The sequence below is a fragment of the Tetrao urogallus genome, assembly GCF_951394365.1.
Source record: "Tetrao urogallus genome assembly, chromosome: 2".
In the NCBI taxonomy this organism is placed as follows: domain Eukaryota; kingdom Metazoa; phylum Chordata; class Aves; order Galliformes; family Phasianidae; genus Tetrao; species Tetrao urogallus.
In genome coordinates this window covers 57,394,983-57,414,864 of record NC_136814.1, presented here as the reverse complement: position 1 = coordinate 57,414,864, position 19,882 = coordinate 57,394,983, and the positions used below count along the sequence as shown (strand labels likewise).

Below are 19,882 nucleotides of genomic sequence, written 5' to 3'. Positions count from 1 at the left end.
CTTAAAGTTTTATGTGCGAAGTTTTTTACAAGAATGTGACAGTGTCAGAAATAAAAAATGCACAAGTGTTGCACAAGCTGTTCTGCATGTCACACATATGCTGTATATTTTTTTAAGTTTGTTTCCCAAGTACAGCATACTTAAATTTTATAGGCTTAATAATTCTAATAATCTGATGTCCTGCAGATGTTTTGTTTTTGTAGATTTAAAGCATAGCATACTACTCCCGACTGTTTCCCATTTCATTCTTTCTTTTACCTAACAATAAATCATTTAAATGTTTTGAACTTTATCTACACTCAGACTTCACTCATGAAATATATTGACTACAAAATTCTTAACATACTTAACAGACTTGATACAGTGCAATACAGTTAGAGGAAAGATCTACTTTTCCACGTTTTAAGTAATAGTAGCTCTTAGAATCATAGAATGGTCAAGGTTGGAAAAGACCTCTGAGGTCATCCACTCCATCTGTAGCACATCTACATATTTCCTGAACACCTCTTTAGTCAGTGACTCCACCACCTCCCTGGACAGGCTGTTCCAGTGCCGACCACTCTTTTGAAGAAATTGTTTTTCCTAACATCCAACCTGAAATTTCCCTAGTGTATCTTGAGGCCATTCTCTCTAGACCTTTTGCTAGTTACCTGAGAGAAGAGGCATACCCCCACCTCACCACAACCTCCCTTCAGGTTGTTATAAAGGGGCATAAGATCTCCCTGAGCATCCTTTTCTCCAAACTGAACAATGCCAGCTCCCTCAGCTGCTCCTCATAAGGCCTGTGCTCCAGATTCCTCACCAGCTTTGTTGTCTGTTGCTAACTTGCCCTGGATACTAACTCCTCAGAGACTGTTAGCATAACCTCCAGCTCTTCAGCTATCAAGAGATATCAGAGATATCAAGTTGGCACTTCATGTTACAAAGATACTGATCTGTTTACAGAAATGTTCAGAAATCAAATTCATGGATTCTCTCTGCAGGAAATCTGCAATATTTGATTCTGAAATGTCTGTGAAAAAATAAGCTGTAGTTAGGGAAAGGAATGATCTGTCTAGCCTGGTAAGAGGTCTCCAGCAGTGACCAATACTGGATATGTATGGAATAATATTAGCAAGCAAGCACTTATCTGTGCGGTCCAACATACAGCAATTTGCAGAAATTTCCTAAGCTAGAGACTAGTTTGTTATAATCTTCGGTAGGAGAATGAAGTGCATTTTGTTGTGTATATGTACGTTTTGTTCATAACTGATTTACTTTCTTTCTTAAACTGCAATTGGTAGTTAATTTTAGAGGTTGTGAAATAATAATGGATGGTTCAGAAAAACGAGAAAACGTGGAATGAGACAGGTGAAGAAAAGGGATTCATACATCAGTAAAGGGGATGATGCCTACAGAGGACTGAAAGGCATGTTGAAACTAATCTGTCTGTTCTAACTTTTCAATAACAGTGAATCTATGAAATTTTGTTGTCAGCACTGGGGAATGGAACTTGTCCTTTGACGAAGTGAAATGTGGATGATCTGGAACACATTGCTGATTCAAATCAAGGACTTCCAGCCTGTAGATAGATGTTGTGATGAACTAACTCCCTGACTATGTAATTAAGTTCCTATATTAGTATTATTTAAATATACGTTAACATTCAAGAAAGAGTTTATGGTGTTTTCCTACTATGACTAGAAACTTGTATAACTTTGTGTAGGTCACAATCCTCATCTAACATGTTTTAAACAGCATTAAGTTAAGCTCAACATTTTAAATCATTTTTCTACTAATGCTGTAGTGAAGTAATAGCTCTTTTATCCACATTTTATCTTCCAGATATAAAGTTAATTGTTGCTTCAGTCTACACCATTTGCATTAAATCAAAGGCAGCATGAAACCCTGCTAAATATTAAAGCGTTTGAGATTGAGGCAGAGAATTTACATTGTTAGTCAAGACTTGTTTTATGATCTAGAAGTTGGGCTTACATTAGAAGTAAGCAGAAAACATACATTGCCAACAAAAATAAGGAAGAAAAAACACGTTCAACTAAATGAAATTTATGTTGGAATATAAATCACATTAATCACACTCAGAAGACCTTGTATTTATATATTATATATGAATCATGTACAAGGATATTGACTCATTGTGAAATTTATGGCTAATGGTTACATCAAAAATTCAAAAGATACTGAAGGGAAGTCAAGGTTGATATCCTGTCTCAAATGTAAAGTGAAGATTGTTTTTCCAACCTATCTGTGGAAATTCAGGATAAAAACTTTGAGAAATAAAGTACTTTATTTCTTTGTAAAACTTTACTGAAATAAAGTATACAGTAGTGAATAATAAGTATTTCTAAATTTTATTAAATTCAAGATTGAGGCACTGCTATTTAGCTTTAACAATCTCAGAGCATGCAGTGAAGTTCTATTCTGATACTTCACTGTTTTAGGTTGCAAAATTGCAGTTATTCTTTGATTCTTTGTTCCTTGTAACACTGAAAGTGATAAGGATTTCATCATTCTTCTGGTCTTCAGTGCACCTAAGATACTGTCATTCTGCATTCTCCATTCTCCAAGGATCTAAGTGAGAAAACATTAATCAATCAGTTGTTAGAAACTGAACTTATCTTGAGAGAAATAGGTAACTTGAAGTGATTGCTCTGCTTTTTGTAATACTTAATTATTTAAATATTACAGCTAGTATATGTTAAACATATTTGTCCTGACATTACAGTAGGCAATACTCTCATCTTTTGCAGAATTAATATATATGAATTTTTACTGGCATCAAGAGGGATATATTGTCAGATATTTTGAGGCACCTACTTCATAGAGAGCATCTCAAATACGAATATACTCCATGTATTCATAAAAACACACACATATTTCCCCTCATGCACATATTTATTCTTCTCTCAGATGAGATTGTTATTATGTCAAATGTTTTTGTAATATTCTACGTCTGTTTTTTTTCTACCAAAACACTATTTCAGTTCCAACATTATAAAGGATCTTCGATCTTTATTAGTGGGTATTGGTGTATCCATCAATTTTCAACTGGAGATAGCCCAAAGCAGAGTAAGACTTAAAGAAAACAGGAAGAACTGAGCCTATTCAATGGAAAATATACATAAATAAAATTTATGTGGACTGAGCAAAAGTGTAAAGTAGCTAACAGGCAGCTGCTGTGTGGAGGAAAGAAACTTGGTTTTTTCATACACATGATGAACAGGACAAAAAAGAGTGAGCTGAAATAACAGCAACATGGGAGAGGTGACACATTTGGAAAAATTTTGGCCAATAAAAATTAATAATTCAAATAAGTGGAGGAAGTTACTGAAGCTTTTTCACAGATGTGTTTGAGAATGCTTATAGAGGTACATATTTGTCTACATTTTAATACATTTCATAGGAATCTACTGAGCTCTCAGTTTTACACCTCATATTTTCCTGATACTAGCATTTTTGACAGTTCCAAATGTATAATCTCATACCCTTACTGAAAAAGGAATTTTTGGTCAAGATCTGCTGCACCAAATCAGCACCATTTTTGGTATCAAGTTTAGACAAGAAGTGAACTTCAGGATCCTTAAGACTTTCAAGATTCTGTTAACAGACAAATGTAATATATCATATATATCAAGATAAGAATTTGCCATTAGTTCAATTAGTGTTTAATGAAGGTTTAAATTATCTAATTAATATACAAAAACATTATTAATAGTACAGTTAGATTTTTTGTAAGAGAAAGCTTGCTTTTTGTTATGTACTTGAGGACTTATGCTGAAACATTCTGTTCCTGATGGACTGTACCCATTCAGAGGATTTATGCTGGAGCAGTTCTAGAAGAACTGCAGCCTTGGGAAGGAGTTCATGAAAGATTGAATCCCAGGGGAGGTATTGCATTCTGAAGCAAGAGAAAAGTATGAGGAAGGATGAAGCTTTAGGAGCTGATTGCAAGAACCATTTCCATTGTGCCACTGAGGGGAGGAGGCAAGAGTCATGACAATAAATTAAAGTAACTTTCCCCAAGTTAGGTTTGTTTTGCCTGTGAGCAATATCTCCATCCTTATCATGACCCAAGAACTTTTTCATCTTATTTTATCCCTGTTCTGCAAAAAAGGGGCAGTAAGAAGACAGCTGGATGGACAGCTGGCAGGCAAGTAATGTTAATTCATCAAAATCTTCCAAACTCAGACAATGCCTTCAGTCCTAATATTCACGTTGGTAGCATTTACATCACCAACCTTTCATGACTGAGTATCATATCTATCCATCATTGTTAATACTTCAGTTGATCACTTTTAGCTAAGCTCTTCTACCTGAACATCATTAAATATTCAATGGTGTGTTCTTGCTTTTAGGTAGGATCAAGAAAAGAACTGCAGTCCATCACCAAATTTCTGTTTTTCAGTTAGTTATCTGTTGCAACACCAGTATCTCTCTCCTTATGTTGGTTGTTCTTTCAGGATCTATGTGTATATTTTCTTTCATTTAAATCTGCCAGTGGTCTGCATCCTAATTATATTTTGGTCCAAGATCTTGAGTCAGGGCATTGTCTGAAAAATGACAGATCTATCATTCCTTCTTTCATATTCACAATGAATGAAGTGGCCAGGAAGGAATCTGCCTGTCATCAAAATTTAAAAAAAAGTAAATCAAAAGTCATCAAAAGTGTGAAGTATCCATATTTATAATAGCAGCTAGGTAAAATACATTTAGTGCAATTTTAATGTAAGTCAAGAGATTTCTTTTTGAACAGTCCATAAAACTGAAAGGGGAAAAAATGTGTTAGCATTGATAGAGAAAGTGAATTGAAGAGGTCTGTTATAGCTAATAAGGTCTCGTATATTCTCTGAAAAGATACAAAAGTTAGTGTTGAATTAAGATGATTAATGTGAATATGCAGAAGATAAATTTTCAGTAGAAAAAAAAATCACACCATTTTATTTTCATTGCTGTGTGTGACTTCTTACTCTGTATTCATCCTCTACATACATTATGATAATGTCAGATTTTTTTTGCGACACTAGACTGTGCATTTATTCTCATCTAAGATATGAGGATTATATTACTTTTTAGATGCCTCTGATATTTTCAGAAGATTAAAATAGAGTACATATAGGGCAATGTTATCACATAGTTTTCATGCTCAATTTGTTGTGCAGTGTATTCTGTAGCCAAAGGAAAAGAAATATCTGACTTTTGTAAGGTGTATTTAAGAAGAGAATAGGAGGCTTTCTTTGAAATATATGATAGTCGCTTAAATCCACGTTACACCTTTTGGAAGAATATTTACAAAATACCATATGATGAAGTGCAGAAAGACAACAGACCTGAGAACATTTAATCTCAGCAGAACTTGTACCTACTTGCATAAAACAAAATTCTTGTTTTAATAATCACATTCACGCTCCCTATTTTAACATTCCTCATGGTTTATGACTTCCATGGAGCTTATGTCAACGTAAGACCAATGTTGATACTTTAAGCAACTTAACCAGGGACTTTTTCTATTAGAAGACAAAGTACATAATATACTAGAAAATATATTCCTTCTAGTCTAGAAATTGAAGATAATGAACCTGTAGGAACAGCTGACAATAAGTGCAAACCTGAACTGTCTTCCTGTAAAACAACATAATTTTTCTGATCAAGTGATTTAAGGAAGAGAGACATTTTTTGTGTTTTTCCTTTTTTAAGGAAATAAAACCTTAACTAGTATAATGTTAAAAATAGCACACATGAATGTGAAAACCACAGAGATCATAGAGCTAGATTATCCTCATTGTGATAAACAGATTTTCTTTTTTTTTTTTTTTTTTTTGGCCAATTCCCGTTAAGGCAAATTGAATTGATGGAATAACTTATTTTCAGGAGGGTTCATGAAGAAACGCCATTTTTCCTTTCTCACTTAGAAACCAGCTCACTGCCTTTCTTTTTTCTCTCTCATCTCAATGGCTTGATTGCTCACCCTCCCGCCAGCCTTTTAAGAATAAATATCTTTTCTTTATGGAAGATATTATGTAAGAAATATAGATAATCCAAACATTATGAAAAAAAAACAAAACAAAGCACCACAAACCTGCAAATATTTTCAGAGAACCTTAGGATGATTTGGGAGCAACAAAGTTGTTTTGTTTCTTAGATTTAAAAAAAGCAGCACAATTTTGTAGTTTTCAAAGATTAACATTTATCAACTTTGTGAGCATATATGCAATCTTAGTATATGTGAACACATTGCCTCGAGAAAGAATAATATGCTGATTACCATGTTTGGTGATAGCAAGTGCATAGTTATTTTCTTGATAAAATAAATAACAAATGACAGATTTTAACAACACTGAATTTTTTCAATTCTGTTTTAAAGCATGTTTAGTAATTAAGTGCTGTCTGTACCGTTCAGGAAAATATTTGCTCCTGGAGTAAAATAGTATTAAAATTCATTGCTTTTGTGTGATACTTACATATATTTAGTTACTATTAAATAGCATGAATCATGCATTTCTACTAACATCAAATGCAAGCTTTTCCTCTAAAAGAAAACAGAGATATTTTTCAAAATTATGTTAGTTTGTCATGAATAAGCTTAGCAGAAGAAAGGCTGCAAAACTAACAAGCCAGTAATGTAGCAATGAATTTAATCAAGAGAAAGCATTGACTACATAGTCAAAATCAACACATTCTAACTGACAATAGAGCATTTTCAGGAAAAATCACAGTAGTTCTGATTCTCTGCTTTGTTTTCCATGCTTTGCAAAACCAAATCAAAATACAAGGAGGTTTTTTTCTTCTTTTATGATTAGTGTAAGTGAGTTATAGAGCATAAAGACATGTTTATACAGATCTATATCATTGTTTAATACTCACTGTTTTTTTTACTGCTTTTATTTTGATATGTGATCCATAGAGGTCTCTGTGATATTCAGAGAAATACTAAATAGCAATGTATTATTATTGTGTTATTATATCAAAAGATAAGCCACCTCTGAGAGAGGAGAGAATTGGCTTTGCATATCCCTGCATTTTGTTAAAAATAAAAGAATTCGAAATACTGATATATTTACACACCACTTCATTCAAAATCTCCCATTTTCAAAGTTAAAAACACTGACAGATATTAAAAGTAGTATATCCTTTCTGCTGGAATAATTTTGCAAAACTAATACTGCAGTTGCACAACTTTTTTGTACTCGAAATATTATGATATGTTTCAATTTCTTATTGTATCCATAAGTGCTACTTATGTCATATGTTGCTTTGAATTATTTGTGAGCCATCATTGTGGTACAGTATTGCTCATTGTAGTATTGCAAGTTAAATAGAAGGAGGTAGGAAAATCCCTTTTGGTTAGAAAACTGGCTAAAAATTAAGGTATTTTTCATTATCTATTGAAATAACATTCCTAAGTATATTCCTTGATGTTGTACAAACACAGAAACAAAAGACTCCAAGAACACTTAGAGCCTTTGTATAACCAAGAGATAGTATTTAAATATTTCTTGTTGCTAGTTGCATTGCTTGAGTTTTTTCAGTAGCAAGTCAACATTTTAGGAACTATTCATGGATTTTTATTTTAAGATCATCATATTGTTGCATGTGTTCAACCATACTGGATACAAATACTGATTGCTCATTAACGCAATAGACTGAGGAAAGTATTTTTACTGAGGTTAGCTTTTAATTTTGTCTTGAACACTTGCTCTTGTGTTATACTCCTGCTTTTTTTTTTTTTGTTTTTGTTTTGAGTTATCATTGCATGCTGGGATTTTGTTGCCATTGAAATATGAGATTTCTTTAGTTTTGCAAAAGTATGCAAATTCTTGTACTTGGTTAAATATTCATGGAGGAGTACAGCCAGAGATAGGAGAGTAAGGGCTGGTCCCTAAATCTTAATGGAATTGAACATTGATGTAAATGTTCTCATTAGTGTTTTATTTTAGTATTAGAAGACGGAATTTATTGATTTTTCTACTATAATTATAGTGTATCCCTTTGGAAGACTATGAAACTGGAAGGTGAGCATTTAATCAGTAAAATTAAGAATTACTTTTAGTTATGAGACTGACAACTACAAGACCAGAAGTAAACAGTCTTAATTTAGAAACATTTGATGGGGATATGTTATTTAGAAACGTGTCTATATCAGTGATTGTCTGAAACATCTACACAGTAAAAGAATAAGGAGAATTTTTGTCCAGACCTATATCTTTAAACCATTCTTTCCCTGCTAAGTTAATGCTTATTAAGATTAGAATAGCTGTTGTAAAACTCAAGCCATCTACTGGTGAGTTTCAATTAGCATTTTTTTTCTCTCTGCAGTTTAACTGTTTTCAGATAAGGGAAAAATTCTGCAATTTTAATGAAGTACCTGGTACATTTTAAAAAATATATCCCTTAATGATGATAGTCAGGGGCAGACACTTATCCGCACTGCGAGACTTCCAAAGTCTGAGTCTTGTTACCACAGTAGTAGGTATAGGTAGTAAATGTGCATGAAATATAGTTACCATGTCCCTACCAGAAGGATATGTACCCTCTTTTATATTTTTGAGCCCTTGATCAAGTAACAGCAGCTTAGGGAATAGTAATTGGGAAGGCACAATCACCAAACAATATTTGGTCATATGGAAAGCAAAGTAGGAATAAGAAAATAAGTAACTTTTCTAAGGTTATACAATATGGTTACTATGGTTAAGTAGCTCTTAAAAAAAAAGACCACATATTACACATTTTTGAAGGCCTGTCATTAGCAAAGTCAATTTTAGACCTCAGGAATGATTGACCAGGCTGTTCTGGGCATCTTTAGTGACGGGAAATGACAAGTGTTCACGAAACCTTTAAATGTTGTACTAAGGAACATGGTTTAATGGGGAAATATTGGTGATAGGAGGATGGTTGGACTGGATGATCTTGGAGATCTTTTCCAACTTTGGTAATTCCATGGCACCTGGGAATGGTGGTAGGGATTTGAGAGTTCATAGGGTAAATGTCTACATTCATAAGCACATTTCAGGAAACAGCATATAACCTGGTTGTACAAGCCTTTAAATCACAGTTTCATTATTTTTTTTCAGTACTAATTTCAGAAGGAGCAAGTTTTCAACATAAGTGGCAGCACAGGGCTTATAGGAGAACTGCTGTCCTTCTGTTCCTGTCTTCTTTAAGAACTGAGATTCTATTGATTTTTCCTTTCAGGAAAATGGTATCACTAAATGTTTTTATATTCTGCACTAAACACAGTGGATTGTTGAATATTATATAGATGTCTATTTTGTCTTTGCTTCCAAATAATGTAGTCTAGTTCATCTAAGGAGGAAGAGACCCAGAGTTAGTACATGGTAATACTAATATAGTATGTCAGTAAAAGTGAGACTGGTCTAAGTTTATAGGTATAATTTAGAAATCCACAAAGAAGAGGCTTTCTTTTTAATTAGTTAATCTTTGCCATTGAAATTATTATTATTATTATAGCAGATACATAGAACTGAAGAATCGTGTATGATTTTAGTTGAGCTGTGTTGCATGTCATAAACCATTTAAAGCAGGAAGAGTCTGGAATTATCATGAGATTGTTACAGTAATGATGACAAGAGTCATCCACAACAAAAATTTTGCAATGCTCATTCTAGCCCAAGAAGCAAAAAGCAGCAAGACAAAACTCAAAAAGCTTTTGATTTTCTGATTACTCTTGATTTACGAGAATTCTTGCCAAAAAAAAGGGATGACTTATGGAACAGATGTTGGAATATACCACCTTTAGCTTTCAGTGTCCTTTTTCTACTTACCTTTCAGTTATTTTTGAATCTGAATGTATCATATTTCTCTGATGGGGACCAGGGAATTCTTTCTACCGCTAGTGAACATCAGGAAGCACTTCTTTATTGTGCAGATGATGGAGCACTTTCACAGTTTGTGGAATCTCCTCCGTGGAGATGTTCAAATACCATCTAGACATGCCCCTAGACAGCCTGCTCTGTGTGGCCCTGCTTGGGCAGAGAGATGGACAAGATGGACCCAGAGGTCTCTTGCATTAACCTGTTAATTCTGTGGTTCTATGAGAAGAAGAAAAGAAGAGGCTGTATCATATTATTTATACAGTCCCGGAAAAGAATGAGTTGGAAATCTTCTTATAATGTTTTTTGCCTATTTTTTTCACTTTTCTTTTTAAGCTAAGCCACAACTGTACTATCATTCAAATGGAACATTATTATTTTGCTCCTTGCTTTATCAGACCAACATGAAGACCAGATCAGCAAAACATAATTAAATACCATAAATTTACAGCAAGCCCTTGTTCCTAAAGAAAATAATAATCCAGATGAGAGCTGGATTATCAGTGGAATATTGCATGAAACCTAAGTAAATTAAATTAGTAAGAGCAGGCTTTTGGCCATTTCCTGAAGTTTGTGGGCTGGTTAAAAAAAAACACATATGCATTTAGAGCCATCTGTTAAGATGGTAAACAGTGAATTCACCACTTGGTCAAATTATATCATAGTGACACAGATACCAATCAATTTTGGACTAAATTGGCTGGGGAAAAAAAAAAAAAAGGCTAGGAGATATCTTTCTCTTATTCTAAAGTATTTCCTACATATTGCCAGACCTAGTGTTCTGGTAGCAAATCTCTCTATATTTGCTGAAAATCTGTGTCATAAAATAAATGTGTACCTAGAGAGTTAGTGAAGGTGAAAGAGTCCAAATAAACTTTGACATTTTATTGTAGCTCTGTATCATGGAAATTCAAGAAGGCTAGTAGGGAATGTTAAACTCAATGTTATATGATTTTTTTTACCTCCAAGCACTGCATCTAGGGGTAGATATTGTCACCAAGAATATGATACAGACACAGAAAGACTAAGAATTCATGTAATTTCTTAGAACAATGACAGAAAGAAAAGAACATTCACTGATATATCTCTAGGGTAAAAGGATGTTCCCTCTCCTAACCTTGATTTACTATCAGCAACTTGCTGTGGGACTCCTTCTTGATTTTGTATTCAGTGGTACATGTATTAGCATTTCCACATGAAATGTTTTGCCCATTAATGTTTGTAAATTCTTTTCTTTTACTCTCTGCTATTTTTTTTCCTGGTAGCATTTGTTCACTTGGCATCGTTCTAATGCCTATCTATCAGATATTGTAATAGCAAAGTTTGTATTTCCAAAAAAACATGTCTCTGCACTATTTATGTATTACAGATGTATAGGTCTAATAAAAATATTAACTTTCTTTGCAATGCTTGTCTTTCTAGTGGGAACTTCCTTAACTTTATTTCTGATAGAAAGAGTAACAGTGAGGATGGAAAATATTGTCGAATTTCTTAATATTTGTTGTGTCTTTTATTTCACTCATTTCTAATGTCTGGTTTTGTGTAAGTCTAAATCTAGCTTAATATATTTTTGCTTTTGAAGGCATGAGGTTCCCTTGATTAGGCCAGAGAGCAAAGCCCCTTTAAGCTGTATCTGTTGATACACAAATGAAACTACTTTAGATATAAACAAGGTACACGTATTTGGTTTTAATAACAAACTTATCATGTAACCATTTACTCATCTTTGAAATGTACCTTATTTCTTCACATTGTTTTTTAGCTATAAATACAAAGTGAATTGGTTTGAAAGTCCTCGATTTGTGTTTCACTGTGTGTAAAAACATTTTGAATGTAACATGCATGGTCTACTGTTGCCTCAGTGGCATTCTGGAGTAAATCTCTTCCAGTGTCAATGGCAAGTTCTGCAATCTGCTTGAAGATGGAATTTTTAGTTTTCTGCTTCTGTTTTAGAAACTGTATTTAATTCCAGGGAATAACGATTTGGAGTCAAGTGCAGTTGTATACCTGTATCTCTTCCTATCAGGAATTTGGGACAATTGCAATTTCTTTAGTAATAGACTTCCTTGAGCAGTATGTTTTCTAGGGACTAGCATAATGTATTAAGAGGAAACAGGTGGTGCAGGCTAGTAGTAACAACTTTCTTGAGTTATTCAAACAGAAGGGGGTTGAAGAGGTTGCGTTCTTTTAGGCATCTGATACCATTCTTTTATTATGGAAAGAAACACCTTTCTTCCTTCAATTTTATCATCTGTTGAAGTCTGTATGTAGGTTTCCATAAATGTCAGTTGCCTATTTTATATAGGTTCTGTGTACTTCTTTTAAATATGTTAGATTTTTTTTTTCCTCAGTTAGCTAGAGAGATTATTTTAGTTAATGTTTTGTTATTTGTAATTTTAATGAGTTAGTTGGAGTTCAAATACTCTGTATTTGAATCTGGTAAAAAATAAAAAAATAAAAAAAAATATAGCCCTTGCAACATCTGATTTACTAAAATGCCCCCCAGCAATAAACAAAAAAGGCACTGTTTTTTATATATTGAACACTGTCAAGTCTGCAATAGTTTATTTGCAGCCTAAAACTAATTTGCATTTTCCATTTTTTCGTGACAAAGCTACTGTCAGCAGTCTGCTTTTGAGTGCTAGAAGACCATAGGAAAACTATAGTATGACTTGATATAGTCTGGTTAATGGCCACTTGCTCTGAAAGATCAACTGAACTGATGTGAAAGCCTGGAACATACTTTTAAAGTAAATCCATTTGTCTCCAAGAGGAAAAAATCTTACTTTTTTACAGTTCATCCTAAAAAAAAACATAAATAGATTTATTTCTTCTTTGGCAGTTTGCCCCACCAGCCAAACTGAAGTTATTTTATCCTTTAAAGGTGGCTAAGGTTGCTCAGGTAAAGGGCCAGACTAAATGAGAACAATCTGTCTGAGATGTACTGAAAACCTAATGTCAGTGTCAGGTGGAAATTTGCATAGATTTCAGGTCTGTTTCTGATGACTTTGTTAGTCAGTGTGTAAAAGTAATTTGTATTCTTCAGTAGACACTGAAGAAAAGTGTCTGAGTGTGATTTTGAGATCCCTGAGGAAAAAGGGAATGGTCCATATAGCTGTAATCTGTAGGTATCTGCCTATGTTTGTTTTTGCACCAGAAGTCTATTTCCTGAAAATGCTGTCACTAAAATGAATTTGCCCTCAAACAGTTAAAGCCTTTTAATTCATTAATTAATTAATTGGAGTTTTTTTCTTTTTTTTTTTTTTTTTGTCCTTCCTAGGTAACAGCAGTTGGAGGGCTTCTGAAATTCACAGTCTCCTATGATTTCACAAAGCAAGAAGAGGCAGCTCAATTGATGATCCAACCTGATGTCATCATAGAGGTAGTGATTGCATTTTCAGCCACCAATGGAAAAAAATATATAAGACAGAAAGAAGGAAAGAAAGAAAATTACTTTCCCCTTCTGATGTTCAATGTGAAGCCTGCTGATTGAGACCCACCACAAAACTTCAGGGCTCATGTAACTTAAGCTTATTTATTGTATCAGAAAATCATCATGCTTGAAAGAATTAAAACTTCCTGCATCTAAAGGGTTGCCTACCAATATTGCAGTTGTTTATAAAACTGTATTCTATGTGACTGACTGGCTGAGATAATACTTCTATGTTCTTTCAACAGACCTGTTCTGTGCAGCTCATAATTGTGTGAGTTTATTTGCACTGACTTTGTGATTAATCAGGCAAGCCCACTTTGGTTTATGAAAGACTAATATTATTCCTGATGTTCATTATTCTTATAAAAATATGTATTATTTAATAAAACCTTTACCTCAGTTGATTGCAATAATAGATCTTTTTTATAATTTATTTCATATATAAAAATCCCTTATGTCTCTCTCTAGGGAGGAGGTGATTTGAGAATCAGCACTCCAAAAGGCAGAATTCACTTGCAGCCTTCTGAAGTGCATACTGAAGAAATTGTGCTGAAACCAGAATTTTTCTATTCGCATGGCACTGACGTTCCAGTCGGCAGGAAAGAGTTCATGACCATCTTTGCAAACTTGAAGAGGATCCTCGTAAGAGCTACATACAGCTATGGGATGAATGCCATCTACAGGTGAATGGGGGAAATGTGTCAGTGTTTCAGGCAGTTTCTCAAAATACTTGATTTTCCTCTCTTCAGAGAAAAAAACAGGCCTTTAAAACAGGCTTTAATTTATTATCATTAAATCCATAACATTTACTCACATGTTCAGTACCTTTTTTCCTTTTGGGTATCAGCTGTGTAAGAAAGTGAAATCACAAGGACTGTTAAAATGCGAATAACAGGTCCATAAATGTGATTATTTTGTAAATACTGCAATTCTCATGTGCACAGTAGATCATGGAATGCAGTGACGACATGGCCAAATAAGAAATTGTATATTGCTTATATATTGTTTTCCCTATTTAGTAATCACAGAAGGCTGCATTAACAGTGGACTAGAGAATAACAGTCTAAACCTCAAAGCTGGCCAAGCAGCTAGAGGGGAATTTTGGGCTTTTTAAATGAGTACCACATGCAGAAGTGGTTGTTCCCAAAGCTGTTCCTTTGATTTATGTCAGTGTGCTGCCTAGACTGCTTAAAACCATGATTGCATGTGAATTCTTTTGAGCCTTCTGAAAAAATGAAACGTCATAAGAAACTGCGTAGTTGTTCTATCTCAGTGGCTACAGTGTGGTTGAACCTATAAAGCTCATATTGCATTTAAAATTTTGATGAGTGCACATGCAAAATTCTTGTAAGCACAACGTTCCAGGTTGGCTTAAAGACCTGATACTGTAATTGCACTCTTCTCTAAGCATTAATAATTAAGCTGCATAAATGATACTTTTTAAAAGATGTGCCACAAAATAGATTGTGTAGTAGCTTTCCACTTACAAGTTATGAGACCTGAAATGCTCTTTAATACAGACATCACTTGATTCTGTGGCATGAGGCAAGTTGAAAAGAAGGGAGTTGATAGTATTTTAGTGGATATTTGTTGAAATAATAGATACAGTTCTTGCCATTGAGAAATGTTTTAAGCGATCCAGTAATCATTTAAATGCTTAGGTAACTAAATACATCCTAAATTGAAAGGCAGTTTTTGTTAATAGTGTGTAGTTTTCTTATTTGAACTTCGTCATTATAAATTTTTTTTTGCACTGCAGAAAGAATTCCCTTTTCTTCAGGTTCTTTCCATTTCTGTGGCTTAATAGTGTGAGTTATATCTCTATAAATAAGTTTGCAATTCATCGCAGTCTTGAATTTGAGCCAAAATGATTCCTAATTTGCTCACTTGGTCATCAGCCTGAACTATTGCAATCCAATTTGAAGACCCTACATGTCCCAGAACTTTCCCACCCTGGTGTTCAAGGACAAAAAAAAGAGTATTTAACAGAATTTTCTAAATTAAGATTACATGAACAATTTTGAGGTGAATGATAGTGGCTCTTATGTTGTTTTGAATGAAAAGTGTATGGTTAACTCTGGGCAAGAAGTTTTACTAAGTTTTCCAGGAAGTACAAACTTCATCTGTCAAGGGTTTACATACATATGTATATTGACATTTGCACTATGATGAGAAAAGAAGCTCTCCTGCAACAAACATTTTGGCTAAGCAGTTAAAATGTGGGAAGAGTGTACATTGCTGGACACGTACTGGCTTCACCTTGCTTGTACTGTTGAATACAACAGTGGACATGGGATGGTCAGGTCAGCACAGCTGTGTAGAACTGGCAGTCTGTAGTTTTACACTTGTAAGGAATAAGTGGCAGACCTGTCACTGCCATGTCTGGAAAACCGTGTGTTGCCTCCTGCACACCAGACTACTGCTTTAGCCGTTTGGCCATGTGTGTGGTACTTGTAGTCTGTCATGTAGTCTGGCTCATGTACAGCCTTTTGAACCTTTTAGTGATGTATTATTAGTAACTTGCCAGAAACATGTCTTGAAAATATTCTTTAGGAAAAGCTCCAGGACTTACCTATAATTTGTGCTTTGCAGGTTGGCGGTGTCATCTTCTAGATATAATGACATTACACTCTGAAATGTTGGTCCATTAAAGACAGTGATTTAAAAAGAGGTTCAGTGAAGGACTAAGATAATTTTGGGAGTGCCTTGTTGGCTAGAGACGGTTTTACATTACTGCTATATCTAGCAGTCCCTCTGATGCCTTTTTATTTACCAGAAAAAAATGCAATGGCAAATGCATTACAGAGATTTCCATCAGCATGAACAGAAGCCTCTGTAAATAGTTTGTTCTAAAGTAAACACATTTCGTTGACTGCTGTCAGGATGCTCATTCCAGTTAAGTGGGGGATAAGACTTGAGCACGTTTGAGCTGTGGACCCAGGCAAACCTCATGAGGTTCAACAAATTCAAATGTAAGATCTTGCACCTGGGTTGAGGCAAACCCCATTACTAATACAAGCTGGTAGGGGATGAAAGGATTGAGCACAACCCTGCTGAAAAAGAACTGGGGGGTACTGGGGGATGGGAAGCTAAACACAAGCTTGCAATGTGCCCTCACAGCCCAGAAAGCCAACCATATCCTGGGCTGCATCAAAACAAGCGTGGCCAGCAGGTTGAGGGAGGTAATCCTGCCCCTCTACTTTACTCTGGTGAGGCCTTATCTGGAGTACCACATCTAGATGTGGAGTCCTACAGGAGAGACATAGACCTGTTGGAGTGCACACAGATAATGGCCACAAAAATGATCCGTGGAGTGGAGCACCTCTGATATGAGAACAGGCTGAAAGAGCTGGGGCTGTTCAGTCTGGAGAAGAGAAGGCTGTGAGGTGACCAGCCTCACAGGAAAGAAGGGGATACGCTCTTTATCAGGATCTGTTGTGGTAGACCAAGCTTAAAGAGGGGAGATTTAGGTTGGATATAAGAAAAAAGTCTTTTATAGTGAGGGTGGTGAGGCACTGGAAGAGGCTGTCTATAGATGTAGCTGATGTTCTGTCCCTGGAGATTTTCAGGGTGAGGCTGGATTAGCCCCTAGGCAACCTGAGCTAGCTGTGTGTGTTCCTGTTCATTGCAGGGGAGTTGGACTAGATTACCTTTACAGGTCCCTTTCCAATTCTAAGGATTCTGTTACTCTAAGATTCCAAGATCCAGTTTAAGATTCCAGTCATAACCAAATGAATTGGATTCTTCACCTTCAGTATCACTGGAGGAATAATAAATTTGCCTATTTGAGTGGGGTTTACTGTATGGAGTTAAATTTCTGAACGGTACGTGCTCCTAGTAAAATGATGTAGTGGCATCTACTGAAATCAAGCCCAACTTATGGTCAGTACCTGTAGGCATTTTGCTGATCTTCAGTGTATGCTCCAGCTCTGATTTCTTTATTTTCTACTTAAGTTTAACTCATGCTAAAACATACCAGGCACAAAGCTGTTCTCATAACTCTAATATTATGAAAAACAAATATTTTCTCATTATTCTGTCCCCTTACCTCAGCTAAGGGTGAGCTCCAAACGAAGACATTTTTGCCGAGGAAATAGATTGAGCATGTTTTAGAAAATATTTTTGGGTAATTTTAAGCTTAGAAAATTGCTCTATGGCACAAATAGAAATCTTCCTCAAACGGGCTTTCATTTACATTATCAAGTAGGATATACAAAAATGAGAATACAGAAATGCAGCAATCAATTTGAAAGTGACTCAGCTTCTGGGTTTCATTTGAGAAATTTTGCTCATACTTGACAGATCTTCCAAACTGTTGATATTGAGTCCATCTATGATAGAAGCAGCAGGCCAAGACAACTCTCTTGTATCAAGTTGTTTAATCTAATGTTGTCTGTGATTCAAGAATGTTTAGTAGCACTGTTTCTTTAGGTTTAAAAGGTAGGGTGGCCAATAACAGTAACTATTGTGATGCCAAAGGTAATGTAGAATTGATGGTAGATGCAAACAGAAAGAGAGAAGGAATGGCAGAGGATTTACTTCCATATGCAGAGTTAGGTTCAAGACAAATGAGCAATGATTGGGTCAGTACTTCTTGTGCTTTATGTAGCTAATGTGATTCAGATGCCTGGCACAGCAGACTGTAAACTGCTGATACTGCCTGAAACATCCCCTTCTCTTTTAATCTTGTTTGTTTTTAGAAGTCAACAGTTGCCTGCTGACAGTAGCAGTCAGCTTAAATATTTGGTCTCGACTTTGAATCTCACATTGTTCATGCATCTCCAGGATCTACTGTCCCATTACTGCCAGCATGATATATTTCACTGAATGTAGAATGGCATCAAGGAATCAAAACTGCAATGTCAAAATGGAAAAAAAAAAATCATTGTATCTTTTTTCAATGTGTAACTGTTAATGCTAAAAAATGTTAAACACATTAAAATCCCATTAAGCAATAACAGAACCTAATGAAAATTGGAACAATTCAGTGAATACAAATGTGGGATAATTCTGGATGGATGGTTTCTGTGTTTAAATGCTTCTTTTTGTTCCAAGATCTGTTACTTGGTGAGAGAAACCTCCCTGTGAAGCTAGATAGGAATAGGCATCATTCTCTCAACAGAGTTTCAAGAATCTTTTCCAGAGGTTCTAATATTAACAAATTAGATTTGCGTTTCTTACTGCATAATCTCCAGTGGTAGTCCCTCCAAAGCCTAATTATATATCCAGTTATCACAACATTTGTTTTTCTGAAGTTCCTGTTTGCTTTATGCTTTTCAAAGGAAATGATTACTTTTTAACAAAGTTCATGTGGTGATAGAAATATATTTTCTGCGAAAAGATACATTAGAAAAAGACTTTCATGTTACTCTGGTAATCAAACAATCTACTAAGATTGGTAAGTGAAAGTTTATTTTTTGTCTAAACAAGAGGAGAGAATCTTAGCATTAATTCCTTTAGGCAGTAAGTTTTTTATTTTATTTTAAACTTCTTTTCCCATCATCCCTTTGCCTAAAATTATATAATGGAAGTTACTAATTTTAGGACTAATTCCTACTGCCATAAATAGTGGTGATATCCTTGTTAGGTTATAAGAATTGGAAACATAAATAGATTATGATTCTATAGTATGCACTGAGCAGAAATATCTCCAACTGTCTCTTCTTTGTCATTTGGAAAACTAGTAGGACTAATGGTAGAAGATCTTATTCCATGTATGTAACACTTAGATCCTTCTGGACAGAGGTGAAATCTTTTTTACAGAGGCTGGCTCTCCAAAATAAAAAGACCTTATAAGCAAAGATAAGTAATGTAGTATTTTGGAAAGTTGGTGTAGTGTTTTAATAATTTTGAAGACATTGCTTGGTGTCAAATTCTTTCTATATACAGCCATAATACAAATTGCAACATACAGCTTGCTGGGCAGGAATAGCCATCCTTCTAACAAAATGCTGTGAGACTTTAAAATCTATTTTTATCAGTGTATGCCTGACCATGGTCTCCCTCACATGATAGCCAAAATAGTAACAAGGTATAAAGAAATAGATGATTTTGAATACCTTCTTATTTTTAAACATATATATATATATAAGCAAGCCAACCAATGTCAGTATATGCTCTTGCATCTAAGTACAAAAATACTTTTGTGTAATTCATTGTGTTAACTCTTTCATTTCTGTTACACCCAGACTAAATGGTGTTAGCATTGAAGCTGCTGACTACTCTTCAACTGGAAGAAAGCTGGCATCTTCAGTGGAGTTATGTGACTGTCCCCCAGGTTATGATGGTACCTCTTGTGAGGTTAGTATCACAATACAGACTATATCAAATGTGCTAACACTGTGATAGTTATAAGTGACCAGTGGCCCTGTATTGATAGAAATTAATAAGAGAACTGTCCATTTCTGATGTAAATTTGGCTTATGTTGTCTAGTTAGTTTTATTTCTAGGTAGCAGTTCATTACACGTGATATTTGAAGTCTGGAGTTAGAACATTGCTTTGGTGATTTCTAAGTTATAGAAGGAAAAGACATTTCTCTAAACAACAGAAAACAAAAACAGTATTTGGTGCTCTTCAACCACTTGATGTTACATAAAAAACATTCAATATTAGAAGAACGAT

The 19,882-nt window shown here is 34.8% G+C and overlaps 1 protein-coding gene across 1 annotated transcript in view; it reads left to right on the top strand.

Moving 5' to 3' along the window:
• The window catches only part of LAMA2 (laminin subunit alpha 2), a gene marked incomplete at both ends in the record, with an annotated part of 330,653 nt that overhangs the window by 158,316 nt on the left and 152,455 nt on the right, over positions 1-19,882 (top strand). Inside the window, 3 exons of the mRNA XM_079532443.1 lie at positions 13,108-13,209; positions 13,729-13,943; positions 19,449-19,560. Of these exons, the coding sequence (XP_079388569.1) occupies positions 13,108-13,209; positions 13,729-13,943; positions 19,449-19,560 (429 nt within the window). The remainder of the gene's footprint in view (positions 1-13,107; positions 13,210-13,728; positions 13,944-19,448; positions 19,561-19,882) is intronic.